The sequence below is a fragment of the Onychomys torridus genome, chromosome 5, assembly GCF_903995425.1.
Source record: "Onychomys torridus chromosome 5, mOncTor1.1, whole genome shotgun sequence".
NCBI classification, from domain to species: domain Eukaryota; kingdom Metazoa; phylum Chordata; class Mammalia; order Rodentia; family Cricetidae; genus Onychomys; species Onychomys torridus.
The window spans coordinates 134,021,899-134,041,023 of NC_050447.1; the positions used below are offsets into that span (position 1 = coordinate 134,021,899).

Consider the following 19,125-nt stretch of genomic DNA (forward strand, 5'->3'; position numbering starts at 1 on the left):
ACTCTAAAAGTAGAGCCATAGCTGACATCTCTTGAGGTATGATGCCAGGTTCCAGGTGCAGAGGGGCAAGGTGTAAGCTCCTGTGTAGCCATCTTAAGAAGACAACAGTGCTGGCATCATTCCAGAACCAGGCACCCATGAGACAGAGGTTTGCTGTGTATATACCTTTTCAACCCCACAGTTTCTAACACTATGTGGGTGGCTTGCAGTGGCCACATGGGGACAGAACACATTGGGAACTGCTTTTGTCCTACCCTAATTCCAGAGAGCTATTGTTAAGTATTCCAGGGAGGAGTTTTAGTTAGAGGTCAAGCAGGAAGAAAGACATCAGTATTTGCTAACCACAGAGGGCCTACATGTGATTGGGAATCTTGGAACAACTCCATTAAAAAAAAGTGTGGTCGGACCCATTATTTTATAGGAAAAGAACCAGAATCTCCATGAGCCTGAGTGACCTTGAAGGGTCTGAGTTAGGATCACCTCATGTTTGTCATCCTGCCTCATAAATGCTGGAGCTCCTGGGGGTGAGAGGTTTGGATCTGAAGAGAAAGAGCACATTCAAGAGGGCTGATGGGAAGAGCCAGCCACTGAAGAGGACAGAGTCCAAAGCCTAGGGCAAGAAGGATGACAATCTGGGGCAGGAAGAAGGATTGGTAGAGTCACTAGAAGAACCTATCTGCCTGTGCGCTATACCTAGCCCTGGCAGTGCAGTAAGACAGACACCAACAGGAGCAGCCAGACCACAGCCAGTGTTTCTTGTGGGCAGAGAAGGTGTGCGTAGGTGTGGAAATACAGCCAGTGTCTGGTGGACGGGGAAGCCCTGAAGAAAGGCAGAGCGGAGGTGGGAGCACAGGAAAGGCTCTGCTCTCTTTGCTCCTCTGCTCTTCCCTCCTCTCTCTGGGAAGCTCAGCACTCTGGCCCCAACATGGGCCAGCTGAGGGGAGAGCTTTCTGGTCAGAGCCTGCCAGGCATCCTGTGTCCTGTGCTATGGGGCATAGCCTTCTTCCTTTACCGTTCAGGACTCTGCCTTGTGCCAAACTTGGGCAGTACTTAGCATTTATCCATCTTTAATCCCAAACTCCCAAAGGATTATTTTGTGGCTTCTGACTGCTGGGAGAATGAAGAGAGAAGAGATAACTTCAGGATGCAGGACTGGCTGAGAGGGAATTAAGATTCTAAACCTGGGGGCTGGAGAGATGGCTCAGTGGTTAGGAGTACACGCTGCTTTTCCATAGAGTCAGGGTTCAGTCTCAGCACCCACATGGCCACTCACAGAGCCTGTATCTCCATTTCCAGGAGATTCCATATCCTCTTCTGGCCTCCATGAACACCAGACATGCATGTGGTGCACATAAGTACATGCAGGCAAAACACTCATACACATAGAATAAAATAAATAAATCTTAAAGTTTATTTCTAGGAAAACAATCTAACCTAGGTACCCTGAATCTGGGTGTATGCAGTGTGGATGCCCTCTGTTTGGGTGGAGAGGGGCATAGCCATTCCCAACTCAGAGAGCACAGCAGAGGCTGGAGGAGCAGACAGGCTGGTCCATCTCTTTCTTTGTGTAGGGTCCCTTGCAGTTTCTTGTTTTTCCCATCTTTTCTTCCTCCCTGTACTTGAAAGATTCCTTCTTTCATTGTTTTGATTCCAATAATACAATGAGCACCCCATTTTGAACTGGGAGAAGTGGAGGCATGTGGTCAAGGGCATTGCAGAGCCTAGAGTGAGTGGCTGAACATGTCTCTTAGAGCTGAGCTGGGGGGTGCAGCAAGGAGAGGCAGTCACCTCTCTGACATGGTTCACACTCTCTGTTGGCTTCTACTGTTTTCTGGAGTCCCAGGCTGCGTCACCAGCCCTCTAGGGATTGAGTGAGGCTTGCTAAAGGAGCATGAGACAACCCCCCAAAGAAGAGGTTCCCAGTGTTTTCAGTGCTTGTTAAAAGTACCCAGTTTTCTGGCCTGAATTCTTAGAAACCATCGTGCAGCAGGTTGGAAGACCCACAGTCTGCATTACCAAGGTGTTCCTAGTTCCCAGGTCAGTGGAGCCTGAGCTGTGTAAGCAGATAGCTTCTGACTTGGAGGCTGAGGAGGTGGGGTAAGGAGCTTTCCTTTAAGATAAAGCCCAGGAGCACTAGCTTGTTTATACTGAATGGGTGTTGATTCACTAGGTATGATGCTTATGGAGTCCCATCTTGCTGAACAATACAGAATATAGCAGTTATGTGCATAATCACATTTAATTATAATGTTGTGAATTGTTAAATGTGATAAAGACTGCCTTCCTCTTATTAAACACTCCCTGTTGTTTTCTCTTAATCACTGCTGTGGAGTTTGGAAGAATTCAGTCTTCCCTTCACTGGATAGAGAAGTTTTGAGTTGTACCATGAGCCTGGCACAATGCTGGGGGTAGGGCAGTGTTCAAGAGTCACCAACAGCTCAGGGCTCTATCCGCTGCCCACAGTAGATTTCTTGTCTGGCAGTGGGGACAGACTCAGTAAATTCCCCACCAGCCATGTACCCTGCAGTTTTGCATAAGTTTATTCTTAACAACTAAATATTTCTTAAAGTCATTATTAGTGTGTTTTTGAAATTGCATTTATAAATATGTACATATTCACTTATAAACAAATACTATAAAGAAAATCCTTATGATACCATGTTAAAAATCATTTTAAAATCAGCTGAAATACAGGTTAGGAATCTTTTAGTTACTCTCTAACATATCGTAATTATTCTATGAGTCCTATACAAGTTGGGGTGTAGCTCCTCATCCCTGAACAGAGAGTTAAAAATTCTAAGTTCGAAATGTAATCGAAGTGTTGAAAATTAACATTAGAGGCTGGAGTGATGGCTCCATGGGTAAATGCTGAGCAAGCATAAAGACCTGAGTTCACATCCCTGGAACCCATGTAAAAGCTGTGTGTATATGGCCACTGGCTTCTGTAACTCCATGCTGTGGGGTAGAGACAGGCAGATCCCAGGGGCTCGCTGGTCAGCCACTGTAGCCAAAATGAGGAGCTCGCAGAGAGAGGCTGTGTCTTCAAAAATAAGGTGAATAAGAGACTGAGGAAGATAGCCCCTCTGGCATCCCATAGGCCTGCACCTATGTGGTGAGCACACACACAATTTAAAGATACCCCATTCCTTTGCAATTCCCCACAACCTCTCTTTGCTCTGTCCTTTCCCTTGTGAATGTGGCACATTAGTAAAGTACCCGTAGTACCTGTAAGTTGCCAGTCAGCCATGAGGGGATGAATAGAAGATGTGGCAGGAGGATCCCCGTTAACCCTGGCCCTCTGTCTGCCCTCAGTGTTGCAGGAGGCGAGCTGTTTGACTTCTTGGCTGAGAAGGAATCCCTGACTGAAGAGGAAGCGACGGAATTTCTCAAGCAGATTCTCAGTGGTGTTTACTACCTACACTCACTTCAGATTGCCCACTTTGACCTGAAGGTAACACTGTGAGTGGAAATCAGATGGAAGCTTATGCCAGCCTTGGCCTTTGTGGCTTGTTGGCTAAGGTAAACTGAGGCACCTGAGTAAAGACATTTCTCCCATGTGGGCTTAACAAATGGAGTTGTTCATGTAAAACATTAGCCTATAATCCCTTCCCATGGCTGGGATGTCTAATGTTCGATTTGTGGGGTAGAGGCTTAATATCAATGGTCATAGTCAGGAATCCTTGGAAGGAATCAAAGGGGCTTACTCACCAGGTGCCTCAGCTTGGACACTAGGCTATTTTTGGCTGGTTGGCTGGTAGATGGCACAGCTTTCATCCTCCTGTGGCTGGACATTGGTGGAAGGTATCTTGAGTGTTTCTTCTCTTGATATAAGCCAGGAGTCTGACCCTTCCCTTTACTGTCAATCAAACCCAACTCCAAATGTGGCTGGGTAGAGGGCCTTTGACTGGCTGGAAGCAAGGCTGTATGGGATTGAAAATGTGTGAGCTCCATTTCTAGCTCTTATGGAGGCATGCTCTTTTTGAGAAAGGAAGACAACACAGGGACAACAGAGAGTGACTATTAGGTTGACTGGAGGTGACCACAGGCTGATGCAGGCCATTAAGCTAGAACAAGACTGCAGAGGGACAGAGTGTCCTGCAATTTTCACTGTAGAAGGGCCATTAGGCCCACATCTATGTCCCCAGTGTTCACCAGTACACACCGTGAGGTGGCTTTCTGCCAATGTCCATCTGCTTGATTTCTTGTTTCTGACCTGGGAGATAGCTGGCAATGCCCATAAATAAGTGCCGTCGGGGAGCTGTCAGGACCAGAGGGTTGGAGATGACAGGTACAGGCTTCGCTTCCATGGGAATGACTCTGATTTCTGCCCTTTCTCCTCAAGTTGTCAAGAAGGGTGGTGCTCCAGTCATCCTGTCTTAGCAGAGCAGACATCTTAGACCTGCCTCCTGTTTCCTGCCTCTCTTTCCTTACCAAGGGTTTTCTGGTTTCAAATTCTTGGTCTCAGACATGCCTCCTGGAGACTCTGAGCCCAAAACGTGTTATTCCTAGGGCTCTCTTTTCATCTACATCTTCTTGTTTGTTTTTGTTTTTGTTTTAAGCAGTGAAGAAGAACCACTTGTCACCCTTTACTTCTCTCTCTCTCTCTCTCTCTTTAAGCCGGAAAACATAATGCTTCTGGATAGAAATGTGCCCAAACCTCGGATCAAGATCATTGACTTTGGCTTGGCCCATAAAATTGACTTTGGAAATGAATTCAAAAATATATTTGGGACACCAGAGTTTGTAGGTAAATTTTCTTTGCTCTCAGGCTCACTTATGTCTTATCTACATTCTGCTGGCAGATTCTCCCTGGCTTTAGGATCATTTCCTGTCCATATTTCTGCTTGTTACGTGAAGATAGACTCTGTTGGTCTACAGACTTCCCAAGCTAATGAGTCTTTATTTTCTCTTAGCACCAGAGATCGTCAACTATGAGCCCCTCGGTCTCGAGGCAGACATGTGGTAAGGAGAATGCCCTTGGTGTTGGTATCTTTCTGATCTATTTAGCAGTTCTCCTAATGGCTTTGTTTTTATTTTTATGTACAGGAGCATCGGGGTAATAACCTATATTCTGTAAGTATCAGGTCTACAGCTCATGTATTCTTTCCATGTCTCAGAGACCACAAGTATCATCTGCCAACCAGATAGAGCATGTAGGCCCCTTCAGCTTGTGCATGTTCCCCATTAACATCTTCATCCTGAACCCTCAAAATGTGTTTATTTTATGCTAATTGGGCTTGTTCTTCCTCAATCAAAATGAATTGCCAGAGGTTGTAGCATATTTATGGTGAGAAATCCTAGCTGTCCATTGCTGAGAAAACAGGAAGAAGAGTTTTATTTTAAACTACACACTGGTTCAAATGACCATGTGCAAAGGTGTATTTGTGTCATGTAAATACTTGTTAATATGTGCGTACATGGTGTGTTTGTACACAAATATGAATGATTATTCTGCATTCTACTTTTATTATTTTTGGTTAGCTAGTGAGCTTCAGGGGTCTGCTCCTCTCTGTTACTCTGTTGGTGCCTGGCTTTTTATGTGGATTCTGGAAGTCCTAATTCAGTTTCTCATGCTTGTGGAGCAGGCATTTTATAGCGGAGCTACCTCTCCAGCCCCAAATGAACCTTTAGCATGACCCCTTGGCATGAAGTCCATACTTTACTTCATGACTGTTCAGTGTTCATGAAGTGTGATTGATTCTGAGGTAGCAGCTAATTCCGTACCAGGTTCTCGTCCTGTTTGGTGTTTCCCACGTGAGACTCAGAAGAAACAGTGACAACACATGAGGGGTGCTAATGTTCTGCTGATGCCCCACTTTATTTTTAACAGCCTAAGTGGTGCCTCCCCATTTCTGGGAGACACTAAGCAAGAAACATTAGCGAACGTATCTGCTGTCAACTATGAATTTGAGGAGGAATTCTTCCGTAATACCAGTGCCCTTGCCAAAGATTTCATCAGAAGACTGCTGGTCAAGGATCCAAAGTGAGTGTCCCCTCTTCCTGTATGGCAGAGCCTTGCGTGGCTGAGGCTGGGGACTAGCACCTGTTCTGTGAGTGGCTACCTTTTGTCAGACCCTCGCTGTTCCACCTGCTGAAGAACATCCCAGAAGGAAGTGCTTCAGAAAATGCATTCAGGGTCTTCTTGCTTGCTCACTCAGCCCCTGCACAGGGGAAGAGTCAAGAGCTGAGCTGACCTGTGGGGTTGCGCTCAGGGTTTTTTTTTTTTTCCTAAAGTATGGGCCCCAAACTACGTTTTCCAGAGTGCTAAGTAGGCTGAACAAGCATGAAAATAACTTTAGCACTGTCTCAATGTCATGTGAATGTCTTTCTTTCTCCTTTCCCCCAAAGGAAGAGGATGACCATCCAGGATAGTTTGCAGCACCCCTGGATCAAGGTGAGTTGCTTCTTACATTGGGGTTGTAATCATTTCTCAGTGATTGGTATGAGCACCTATGGGTCATGCTGGAGTGTTAGCTGTCTATTTTAAAGCGGGGGTGGGGGGTAGAGGGAGAAAAATGAGCTGTTAAGAGCAGGAAGAAGTCACGTCTGTTGAACAGGCATGTTTGGTGTAACCTATGGGGTTACAGTACAAGCAGCATTTTAAAGCTTGAATTATTTTCTATCATGTAGATGTTTCAAATTTCAGAATCTTTTGAAAGATCTAAAGGTCTGTAGATACCATATTCTCATTCCACACTGCTGTAAGGGAAGCTGCCTTTTTTTTGGAGCCTTGACCCTGACACATGACACTTTTATATCACTGCCCTATTGGCACTTGGGGAAACAAAATTGAATTTGCTACAGCCTGAAATTAAAGGAACCGAGGTCGACAAATGCATAGCTTTTCTGTCACTGTGGCAGAATACCTGGGAAAAGGTCTTTGAAGAAGGAAAGGATGGTTTGGGTTAGTTTTAGAGTTTTCAGTCTGTGGTCAGTGGGCACTGTCATTAAGGCCTCTAGCAAGGTGGTTCATTACAGCAGAGAGAATGTGGTAGGACGGAGCTGCTGACTGCAGAATAGCCAGGCAGGATGGCGTGATAAAGGGCCAATGGTTCCAGTAGGTTTCTTCAAGGACTTACCTTCTTTCCATTAGCCTCCACTACTGCAGAATTTCTCTTCTGCCTAGTAGTTGCACAATCTGCCAGTAAGTCTTTAGAATAAGAGGCACTGGGAACATTTAAGATAATAAAGGTATCTAATAGCTGAAAACAAATTCATGGGCTTCATCAGTGGGCATTACAGAAGGCCAAGGCTCTCCCACTCCCACTTGGGGTAGAGCCTGTGCCTAGTGGTGTATCCATTGAACAAGATGCAGTGAACTTGTCTGAATGCTGTTAGAATGGACCAAATGTGCATACTTCTGGGTCCCTTTGAACTTGAAATCACTTAGTAAGAAAGACTAAGGTTCCAACCTGTCACAAATTGGCATCCACATGAATCTTGCCTTTCCGAAACTGTGGAAGGTTCTAACTGATTGGTTACAAGCTCACCTTTGATTAGATGCACTTTCTATGTATTATACAGAATACTTAGTCATTAAGAGTTAGCTGGCCTAGTCTAGTTCTTCCTAGAAGCTTTTGTTTTTTGAAGGGTCTCAAGTATGCCAGGCCAGCTTCAATCTTGGATATAGCCAAGGATGACCTTGAACTTCTGACCCTTCTACTTCCACCTTTTGAGTGCTGAGGCTGCAGGCATGCACCTCCCTGCCTGGTTTTTGTGGTACTGGGGATCAAAGATTCAGAGCTTCTTGAATGCTAGGAAAACTCCACCTGCTGAGCTATATCCCAGCCTAGCTCCTGGGCCTTGAATGTTATTCTCTACTCATGCTATTTTAAGATTGTGAGCATGTAAGCCTTGTAGAGTAATGAGGGGTTGTAAAACATTGTCATTAAACCATTTCTGTAATTAGCTTTCATTATTTTTTCTTGAATTTTTATTTTAGCCTAAAGATACACAACAAGCACTTAGTCGAAAAGCCTCAGCAGTAAACATGGAGAAATTCAAGAAGTTTGCAGCTCGGAAAAAATGGAAAGTAAGGCTCTTTGATTCTATGTTTTCTGTCTGCTTTGGTCAGGGTTCATGTTTTCTCATACTGGAATTTGGTAAATGCATTCATTTAACAAAAGTCCAGTCTGTAATCTCCTGTGCTGTTGTTACTTACTTTCAAAGGCAAGCACAAACCGTATTTAAGTGCTATTTGACTTGTTCTTTGAAATGAAATTTTGCATGCTCTTTTCTCAGATCATCCCCAAGACAAGTTTTTAAATCAATACAATAAAGTTACAGTGAACACTTTTCCAACTGTGACAAACCACATTCTAAATAAGCCTGTTCTTCCTGGTGAGCAGCAAAGCCTGGAACTTGTTCAGAAACCCACCTTCCTCGGTGGGCTTGTAGGGGGCACTGGAATGGGGACAAACCTGGCAGTACGGCCTGCAGCTTGTATCAGAAACCCACCTTCCTCCTCATGGGTGGATGCTGGTTCAGGCATCTTTGAAACAATAAAAATTCAAGGATCAGAAAGTGATGGGCGTGGCTTCCAGTGCTCAAGATTAGGTCAAACCTGGGGGGAGCAAGCCCCTGCCCTCTCTCCCCAGCTGGTCCAGTGGCATACCTCAGTTTTACACTTATTAAGCTAAGGCTAGACTCTCAACAAGGGTTAGAGCTTATGTCTTAGTCTCTCTCCCCCTTCTTCCTCTTTTCCTCCCTCTTCCCTCTTCTTTCCTCCTCTCCTGTCTCTTCATTTCCCTGTGACTTCGGCCTTTGAGGATATGGAGGAACTAATACTACAGACTAATGTATCTGTCACCCACCTGTGCATGTTAACAGTCACACTTATTCCTTTAGCTGACTTGGGCCCAGAGAGCTCAGAGCAAGGCCGTTGCATCCTACTTCTTCAGGTCATAGTGAATGTACAAGAGTCTTTCTGTCTTACTGTCTGGGCTCATGACCTTTAGAATACTTCCCTAAGCAAATAGTCCAAGCTGCCATGCAGTGTCCACCCCCAGTGTCCTGCTGGCAGTGAACATGCTCTCAGTGCTTTCTTCTTAAGTTCTCTGCCCTCCACCCCTTGACTTTTTATGTTTATTTTATTTTTAGCAATCTGTTCGCTTGATATCACTGTGCCAAAGATTATCCAGGTCGTTTTTGTCCAGAAGTAACATGAGCGTTGCCAGAAGCGATGATACCCTGGTAAGCAATCCTATTTGCCTTGGCCAGCTTCTCTCAGCCTGTGTTTAGATTGTTTACATTGTTCTGTTTGCTCATCAATCCAGAAATATCAGGTTCGCACTTACTGAGGTGGGCTCACTCTGTGCCCTGTCCTGCTTTCCTCCTTGATTTTGATTTGTCTTAGCTGCCATCCTTACTATTTCCAACACTACTCCTCCCATGAACAATTGTACACACACACACACACACACACACACACACACACACACACACACACACGTAGGAAAGAAAGGGTAACCAGTGGAGGAGGAAAGAGCTTACATTAATTCTCATGAATGAACATAAGAGCTCTGATTGCCACCAACAGGAGAAAACAGAGTCACAGTAACACAAAAGGACAGACAGCCATCACTTCCTTCCCCTACCAACACCAAGGAAAGCACAGTGACTGTCTCATGGTAGACCCAAGGCCAACACTTGGTTTATTGACATTGTCCTGACTGCCCAAAGCCCTTGAGAATGGCACCACAATTTTCCCTAAGTCCACACTGAAACCTAATCACTGATGAGCACTGATGATACAGATAGACACCTCTCACTTCAGAGAAGCTTTCTCCAGCCAGTTACACAATGGAGCTTTGTTCACTGAAGCTGAAGGGGACTCCAGGAAAGGCAGACACAGTGGTTCTGTGGGAACTACCCTGGCCTGTAACCTAATAGTTGGTGTTTCCTGGGTAGAGCTAGGGACTCCTAGGGCAATGATCACATGGCAGCAGACACTAGCTCTTCTTTTCTCCTGACACTACTCTGCACTAATGCTTCAGCTCTAGTCTACAACTATAGAGTAAAAGGAGAAATAATATATGTATATGTACACACACACACACACACACACACACACACACACACACACACACACGAATGAAGGAAAGCCAGAGAGAGGAAGTTATAAAGACTGGGAAGGAAGACCACTTTGGAAGATGCGAAAGTGTTAGTGGAGCTATGGAAAAATGGCAGACTGACTGGGGGGAATGCTGGAGTGGGGATGACTGGAGTTCATGAGTCAGCATTCTTAACAGCCCTGTGTCACAGTGAAAGCTAGGGTAGGTGCTCCAGGAGTGGAGATCTCCACCTGCTTTGTCTTCTGCTGACTGTGGGAGCTGCAGGCAGTCTTCTGCTAACTGTGGGGGCCGTAGGCTGTCTTCTGTTGACTGTGGGGGCCGTAGGCTGTCTTCTGTTGACTGTGGGGGCCGTAGGCTGTCTTCTATTGACTGTGGGGGCCATAGACTGTCTTCTGCTGACTGTGGGGGCCGTAGGCTGTCTTCTGTTGACTGTGGGGGCCATAGACTGTCTTCTGCTGACTGTGGGGGTCGTAGGCTGTCTTCTGCTAACTGTGGGGGCCATAGGCTGTCTTCTGTTGACTGTGGGGGCCATAGGCTGTCTTCTGCTGACTGGGGGGGCTGTAGGCTGTCTTCTGTTGACTGTGGGGGCCATAGACTGTCTTCTGCTGACTGTGGGAGCTGCAGGCAGTCTTCTGCTAACTGTGGGGGCCATAGACTGTCTTCTGCTGACTGTGGGGGCCGTAGGCTGTCTTCTGTTAACTGTGGGGGCCATAGGCTGTCTTCTGTTGACTGTGGGGGCCGTAGGCTGTCTTCTGTTGACTGTGGGGGCCGTAGGCTGTCTTCTGTTAACTGTGGGGGCCATAGGCTGTCTTCTGTTGACTGTGGGGGCCGTAGGCTGTCTTCTGTTGACTGTGGGGGCCGTAGGCTGTCTTCTGTTGACTGTGGGGGCCGTAGACTGTCTTCTGCTGACTGCGGGGGCCATAGGCTGTCTTCTGCTGACTGCGGGGGCCGTAGGCTGTCTTCTGCTGACTGCAGGGGCCGTAGGCTGTCTTCTATTGACTATGGGGGCTGTAGGCTGTCTTCTGTTAACTGTGGGGGCTGTAGGCTGTCTTCTGCTAACTGGGGGGCTGGATACTGTTTTCTGTTGATTGTGGGGGGCTGTAGGTTGTATGCATGCATGTGAGCATACACACACACACATACACATTCACACCCATACATATGTATGCACACACACACGTGCACAAACTCAACCACACACTTTTATTACCCATTCAGAGAATTTTACCTTACTATTTTAGACCTAGAGAAAGAAAACATTCAAAAGACAAGAAGGAAGGAAGGAAGGAAAGAAGGAAAGAAAAAGCAATAAGATAATTCTGTAATTGGAAAATTTATTAAATGAGACTGTCATTTTTAAACAAACCATGGATTTCCTTGGTTCTGTGGTTTTTCTCTTTCCTCAACCAGCAGTGGAGGTCATGTTACAAAGGAACCTCTCCACAGTGCTTTTTGGTAACCCTATTTTGACAGATTCCTAAGTTAAACAGAGGGTCATTAGTCAGCATCTTGTTCAAAATCTGAACCTTAAAAACAGTTTGCTGTCAGTTACAATGCAGGTGCCATCAGGCTCAGTTAATAGTAAGTGGTAATAGTTGGCAGCATGAAAGGGCAGAAGTTCACCTCCTAGCTCCCTTTGTGACTGTGGATCGGGGATTAAGTGGCATTCTTTCCTTAGAATGCTTCTGTGGCAAGCAAGTTAGGGTTCATCCCCTGTGTTGATAAGCGTCCAGGCCACTATGCAACTCTTTCCATCCTCATGTCTCTCTCAGGACGAGGAAGACTCCTTTGTGATGAAAGCCATCATCCATGCCATCAATGATGACAACGTCCCAGGCCTGCAGCACCTTCTGGGCTCATTGTCCAGCTATGACGTTAACCAGCCTAACAAGGTCTGACTCTCCTCTGCCAGGGGTGCCAAAGGGTTCCACCACAGACAGTGCACCCAGAAGTCCAAGTTTGGAAGGATCTCAGCTACTTCTCTAACCTCACTTTGCAAATGGAGCCTCCATTCTGTGGGGGAAATTCTTTCCGTCTAGAGTGATTTGAGTTGCAAATAAGGACGTTTTGCATTTGAGGGCCTTCATTCACACCCCAGTTGCACCTGTACCCTTGAAATTCTTTATCTTCTACAAATAGTAGCACCATCCTTGAGTGTAAGTCTGAAAGAGGAGGTGCTTCTTATCCTTCTCAGGGTGTCTTCCCTTCCTGTCCCCAGATCTGGGGAAGGGTATGGACACAGCAGGGAGAGACTATCCTAGGCGGTGTGGGCTTTCCCTTTCCTACCAAACCTGAAAAACAGAATAGTTTCCTCCTCTCTTTCAGCATGGGACTCCTCCATTACTGATTGCTGCTGGCTGTGGGAATATCCAGATGTTACAGTTACTCATAAAACGAGGCTCAAGGATTGATGTTCAGGATAAGGTCATAATTCTATGTCATTAAAACAAATTCATTTCATGTATTCCCCAATGTCTTCTTAATCATAGGAGCAGTAAGTGGGAGAGTGTGGCTACTCTTGTGATTTCCTATAAAAGTGAGCTGCATAAAGACCCTTGTGCAAGGCTGACATGCCCTGGGGAAAGGTGTGCATGTTTTCCCCCGCAGGCTCTGCTTTTCTCCTGCCTTATGCCTTGCAGATCACATTTACTCAGTGGTGTTACAAGTCATACATTGTGTAGTTAATCTAATCAGAAATTCATTAACTTGCATGTTTATCACGATTCTGGATATGGACACATGTCCTGGTGTAAACAGCATTGTAAATGCAGATGTCATTGAGTGACAGTCCCTGAGAATCCATGAGCTCCGTCCCTGATGCAATTAAACGTGGACTGAGTGTTGGGGCAGGGTCCAGAATGTATTTCTTCTCATTATTCTCTAGATGATGAAGCATAACAATTGTTCCCATGCTATTTCAGCGGCATCAGGTATTATCAGTAGGTCAGAGGTGATTTAGGGTGCATTAGAGGATGTGCTGGTTCTGTACAAGCTATATCATTTTACAGAATTGTCTTAAACACTGATGAAGATACTGTGGGAATTGTTAGAAATTCTAGCTAGAGGTTTATATGAAGGCTTCAAAAAAGAGAAAGAATGTTTTGGTTTTACATTGAAATACTTATATATTTATAAGAAAAGTTGCAAAGATAATATAGAATACCTCTTTCCACTCTTCACTAAGCTTCCCTTGTTGCTCATGTGGTACACAACCATGGTATAATTGTCAAAGCCTTGAAGTCAAATGGGGTTTTGTTCCTCTGGGAAGAGGCTCCCCTGGGGTTTGTTACCCCATAAGAAGGGAAGCCCTGTGATTTTAAAGGGTGCATGGTCCAAGAGTTCTAGCTGTGACTCCACATTGGTTTCCCTGCAGGGAGGATCCAATGCCATCTACTGGGCCTCTCGGCATGGCCACGTGGATACTTTGAAATTTCTCAATGAGAACAAATGCCCTTTGGATGTTAAAGACAAGGTAAGGCCATGAGTCTTAGGATGAACAAGAGGAATCGGAGTGAATTAAGTATTGGCCTGGCTGGTGCACCAGAACCCAAAGATGAAGGTTGAGGATCAAGTCCTCCAGTAGGGGATTTAAAGTTGAAGGTTTTGTTGTTTTTTGGATGTGTCTTGCCCCAGTATTTAAATTAGAGTTTCTACCTTAGATGTTTTTAACCGTTGCTGGGCTTGTGGAGAAGCAAAGTATTTAGGGTTATGTGGTGGAGCAAAGCTGGTTTCCTCATGGCAGCAAGGAAGAAGGGAGACAGAGGCACCTCAATGTCTCCTTTATTGTAACCTAACTTCTGTTAGCCTCCCCCTACTAAAGTTCAAAGCTTTCACACAGTCTTCAAGGGGTGATTGAGATCTGGACAGCAGCACATAAATTCATCCCTGAAGTTTTCCTGACACTTGACAATAAACCATGTTTTCTGTGGTTAGCTTAGTCTGACACTGGCAGATGCAGATACAAGCAAAGCATCGGAAGTTCTATTTGTTATTCACAGAAATTTATTTTGAGCAAATTGTGGTGTTCTTTAAAATCTCAGAGAATGTAAGGAATAAGTTTCTGAGCACAGATAAGGCAATGAAAGGAGCAAATTGTTACTAAATAAAGCCACACATTTAAATACTTGCAGAATGGTAAGACTGATCTTAAAGGGGTTTGTGCATGTGTACAAGAGTCACGTAGTGGAGTAGTGCTAGTTTCAAGTTCAACAGCTGCAAGCATCTGTTCATTAAAGAGGTAAAACATGGCCCTCGTGGTAAAGGGAACACATTCTGAGTTGTTTTCAGTACCAAGATGAACCAGGTGTGAGTGTGCACCACTGTTGCCTTGGCTGCCTGACCCCAGGTCCTGCCCGTAATCTCGGAGCAAATGGCTTGAGAGAGAGAGTGTGAAGTGCCGCCAAAGCAAGGCGTGGACCAGCATTCTAACTCTCCCAAGTAGTTTTGAATTCTGGTCTTTAGATCATGGGTCCATTTCTTTTGCAGTCTGGAGAGACAGCCCTTCATGTGGCAGCCCGATATGGCCATGCAGATGTGGTTCAGCTACTGTGCAGCTTTGGCTCTAATCCTGATTTCCAGGACAAGGTAGGTTGTGGGAGCTAATTTGCTCAATTTCTTGCCCCTAGGCCTCAATGTACAGCAGCCAGGTGACCCAGGTGACTCATGGAGCCTCTTGACTTAGGTGTCTTTTCTATTGCAGAGTACAGGTCTTAGATGGCACTCTGCAACCAACTTCCTTTCTAACTTCTTCATTTACCCGTTTAGTCCCCAGGAAAGCCTGCTCTCAGCACCATTGCTTTATCGATGAGGGAAATCACACAGGAAGTTTTACAGCCTGCTCAAGCTGTCTGTGGTGGGACCAGGGATTGAACCCTACCCAGTCTAGGTTTAGAATTTCTATTTATAAGCACTGCTCTGTCATGGAACCTTGTAGATAGATGTGTGTTTGATAATGTTAATGGAAGTTCAAACATCCCATCCCCCTGAGTGTTCAGGCGAGTGCTTCCTTGACTGGTTACAGAAAGGCCATCATGATAGCTACCTCCCAGCACGCTCTCCTGACTCATCCTGGAGTTACATACCTGATAGGAATCAAAGCACAGCAGTTGCTAGAATTCTTGCCCAGAGGAGAGCTTTCCTGCCAGTAATAGTTTCAGATAGACAAATAAAGGAAGGCAACTTTGCCAAAAGATGTTCTGAGTCCACCCACATGTAGGTTTTGCTCTTCAGGAGCCAGAGTCAGCCCTTGTGGGATCCCAGTAGTGCTGTCTGTAATATACTGAGAGAGCCAAGTTCACTTAGCACTCCTGTTGAGGGCACAGACTGACCAGGGAGAGCGCTGGGTCTGCCTCTTAATGGCAGTGGCTCCCACTGGTGTCGTCATTTCAGATTAATTTTCTGCCCCATTGACTGCAATCTCTGTGTCCTCCATGGCCTTGACTTTGCTGCTGTCTGTGTTTCCTCCTCTTCACTGTGCCCTTGGCCAGGAAGAAGAAACCCCCCTGCACTGTGCTGCCTGGCACGGCTATTACTCTGTGGCCAAAGCCCTTTGTGAAGTTGGTTGCAATGTGAATATCAAGAACCGGGAGGGCGAGACCCCACTGCTGACGGCTTCTGCCAGGGGCTATCATGACATCGTGGAGTGTCTGGTTGGACATGGAGCTGACTTGAATGCGTCTGATAAGGTGCTTTATGGGAGAAATGCTTGGTACTTGCCATGAAGTGATCTCGTGGGCTGGAGGGACTAAGACACATGCCCACTTGAACTCAGTGTACTATGATTTCCTGATTTTGGCTCAAACAGTTTCTGGAATTTTCTAGAGTCTTCTTTTTGGTATGTAACTAAGTTTATGACTTGTGCAAGCCAGTTTGTTCACCATTTTAATCTTTTTAATTTTGGAGCAGGGACAATGACACCACATTGTCAGATTTTAGACATATGTAGAAATGGGTATTTATTTTGCCACCTGCTCTTTTGTAAAAAGACAATAAACCACTATATTTGTTTTACAATTTCACTTCTAGACCAGTTGTTCCCTTCTCACCTAAGCAAATTCAACACAATCTCTTTGAACTCGTACTTAAACAGCTACAGTAATAGTGCTGTGTACAGTTAGTTTGGGGTCTTGTCTCATGCAGCCTTTTGTGGAGTGGTGCCATGGAACAGTGTGTGGATCTCAGCTGGAGGCAGCTGTGTCCCCAGGAGACTTTCTAGGAATAGCTGGTTGCTGAGAATATTTTGGTTGCTGAAGTTGGGCTGGGTATCTGACACTGGCACCTGGTAGACAGAGCTAGTGCTTCTTCTAGACATTCGAAAGTTCCAGTGCCAAGAGTGCTGAGTGGAGAAACTCATGCAGACACAATAGAGATGGGGCCGAAGCTCCGCTTGCCCACAGCAAGTATCACCTTTGTTCCCCAGGGATCTTGTTTGGGGTGCTATTAATTCCTAGGCCAGGTTCATGCATCTGTTTTCTGAGCATTCAACAGCCCCGAGGGAACTAACACTCTCTCTCTCTCTCTCTCTCTCTCTCTCTCTCTCTCTCCCTCCCTCTCTCTCTTTCTCCTGATGCAAACCAATGCTTAGGAATTTAGCAAGTATTTTTCAAATCCATTGCATGGGCAATTGGCATACCAATAGTTAGTTACATTATCTTACCAATTCTGAGACAGAGATGTGGAGTCTTTCTTTCTGATCTCCTGCCTGTGTCTAAATGAATCAACTGGTGATCAGCTCAGGCTTCAGGTATGCAGAGTGAAATGGATCACCTTTCCAGAGGCCAGCCAATGACTTTGAAGTTCCTGGGTGTTTGAAGTAGCCATCCAGTTTCCAGCTGAGCATCACACAGGGGAGAGATAGGGCTGAGGGTCTAAGTCAGAGCACTCATGGGCTTGGGCTTGGTTCCAGGATGGACACATTGCCCTTCATCTTGCTGTGAGGCGTTGTCAGGTGGAGGTCATCAAGACCCTCCTCGGTCATGGGTGTTTTGTGGATTTCCAAGACCGGCATGGCAACACCCCCCTGCATGTGGCCTGCAAAGATGGAAGTGCATCTATCGTGGCGGCTCTCTGTGAAGCCAACTGCAATCTGGACATCTCAAACAAGGTATTTGTGGAGGGTGGGGTGCACAGGTGAGCACCGGCTGCTGGGTTCTTGACATGTTTTTATGATTATCTTGTTGTAGTTGAGGATGACTATCACTCATATACTTGCTTTTTAGGGGATGGTACCATTTTGAGCTGTGTGACTGTTGAGTAGTTTCCTAGACTAACAGAAAATTGCCTACCAGCTTCCCACTGCTGTGCTTGTAAAATGAATGAACGTGTGTGTGTGTGTGTGTGTGTGTGTGTGTGTGTGTGTGTGTGTATGAACCTATGCATGTGCACACATGCACGTGTGCTTGTGTTTCCAAGAAGAGTCAGAGTCCTTGACACAAATGCAGGCTCCTTTCTGAAGTGGTCTTAGTAAATACTCTTGACACTGGGTTTTGATCAAGGCCCCTGGGAGCACTGGCTGTCTCCCTGTCTCTGTTGTGCTGTCTGTGGGCAAAAGTTTCAAACACGGCTGTGTATGTATGCACGCACTCACACTAAGCAAATTTGGTAAAACCAAGGGAATACTCATCTTATAAGTCGTACAGGAATGAAGATAAATTTCATTTTATCACTCCATAAAAAGCCGCAAGTGCAGATTCTGGACTGCAGTCACCCATCATTTCACTGAGTCCCATGTAGATTTTCAATACAAAATAAACACAATTAAATGTTTGTGTAACTTCAGTGTGTAACTGTGACAGGCGGGCACACTCTTGTCTTCAGGTCATGTTAAAAATGAAGCTGAGAGGAATTTATTTAAACTGCGGGGTATGTCAGTTTATAGATTATTTATATATATGCCATAGGGTTTCATGATGACTTGTTGGAAGTTCAGTAATTTATGAAACAGCTGGAGAATTGTCTTGCTATTCCTCTTGCATATTCCAAGATTAATTGTGGTGGAAACTGAAGCTGGTAGTCCTCGTACTTGGGGACCTGTGAAGGCTTTAGCTAGGTCTTGGCTTTAGCTAGGTCTTTGCTTTAGCTGTTTCTTGCTCTCCTAGTCTATCCTAATCATGCCAAAATAGATGTGTAAGTGGCTTAAGAAGGAAGCCAAATGGCTTTCATTCCAGGCTTCCCTCAGTGAGTTAGAAGTGGACTCAATGGACACGTGCTCATTAAACTACCTTCACTGCAGGCAGCAGGGTGGACAGCCTGTGCACAGCATTTGGGCTACACCAGCTAATGTCTTAGCATGGACAAAGAAGGCCCATAGTTCAGTTCCCACTATCCAGAAAACATAAAACAAAGCAAAACGTGTTTTGGCTCACAAATAAAGGCAAAATATTATTAAACATGTTCATTAAAAAGACCAGCTTTGTTGGGCATGGTAGCACACACCTGTACTCCCAATACCCCTGATATGTAGGCATGATTGTGAGTTTGAGGCAAGCCTGGGCTACATGCTAAGAGCCTGTCTCCAACATAAACATCCACCAAGACAAAGCTCAGTTTCCATGTTTAAAAATAACTGGCCTGGGCTGAGATGTGCCCTGGGAATCTTCGGCTGCATGTGTAAGGCCGGTGGTCCTATTTCCAGCACCACAGGCCTACGGGACACTTGGCTCATTTGGTGGGAACTGTTTTCATCACATGTCATTCTGGGACAGCACAGAGAGCCTTTGGTGGGTGATTCTGGTAGTATGTTGAGCTCAGCCAGAGTGAAAACCTTGAGTTGCAGGGTGTCAGCTTATGATCTGCAGCATGTTCAGACTTATGTGGAGCAGGAATCTACCAGCTGTCATGACGAAGCCTTCTGGCTCTTGCATGCTGAATGGTGTCACACTGGGTACGGACATTGGAGGAAACTGACTTTGCTTTATAAAAACCACTTTTGTAACCTACCCTGTCCTTCAAGGCCTAACCTACTCCTGAAAGGTAAAGGCCTAGTGACCCACATGGCACCTCTTCAGAGGTTCTGTGACCTCCCATGTCATTGTGTTTGTGTTATGAGCCAAGT

General features: G+C 45.5%; 1 protein-coding gene across 1 annotated transcript in view; it reads left to right on the top strand.

Moving 5' to 3' along the window:
- Window positions 1–19,125, top strand: part of Dapk1 (death associated protein kinase 1) — a 156,781-nt gene that overhangs the window by 104,795 nt on the left and 32,861 nt on the right. The window contains exons 4-17 of the mRNA XM_036187547.1: window positions 3,313–3,451; window positions 4,618–4,747; window positions 4,914–4,962; window positions 5,047–5,073; window positions 5,831–5,983; window positions 6,349–6,394; window positions 7,943–8,032; window positions 9,100–9,192; window positions 11,846–11,965; window positions 12,399–12,497; window positions 13,447–13,545; window positions 14,559–14,657; window positions 15,560–15,757; window positions 16,978–17,175. Coding sequence (XP_036043440.1) covers window positions 3,313–3,451; window positions 4,618–4,747; window positions 4,914–4,962; window positions 5,047–5,073; window positions 5,831–5,983; window positions 6,349–6,394; window positions 7,943–8,032; window positions 9,100–9,192; window positions 11,846–11,965; window positions 12,399–12,497; window positions 13,447–13,545; window positions 14,559–14,657; window positions 15,560–15,757; window positions 16,978–17,175 — 1,540 coding nt within the window. The remainder of the gene's footprint in view (window positions 1–3,312; window positions 3,452–4,617; window positions 4,748–4,913; window positions 4,963–5,046; window positions 5,074–5,830; window positions 5,984–6,348; window positions 6,395–7,942; window positions 8,033–9,099; window positions 9,193–11,845; window positions 11,966–12,398; window positions 12,498–13,446; window positions 13,546–14,558; window positions 14,658–15,559; window positions 15,758–16,977; window positions 17,176–19,125) is intronic.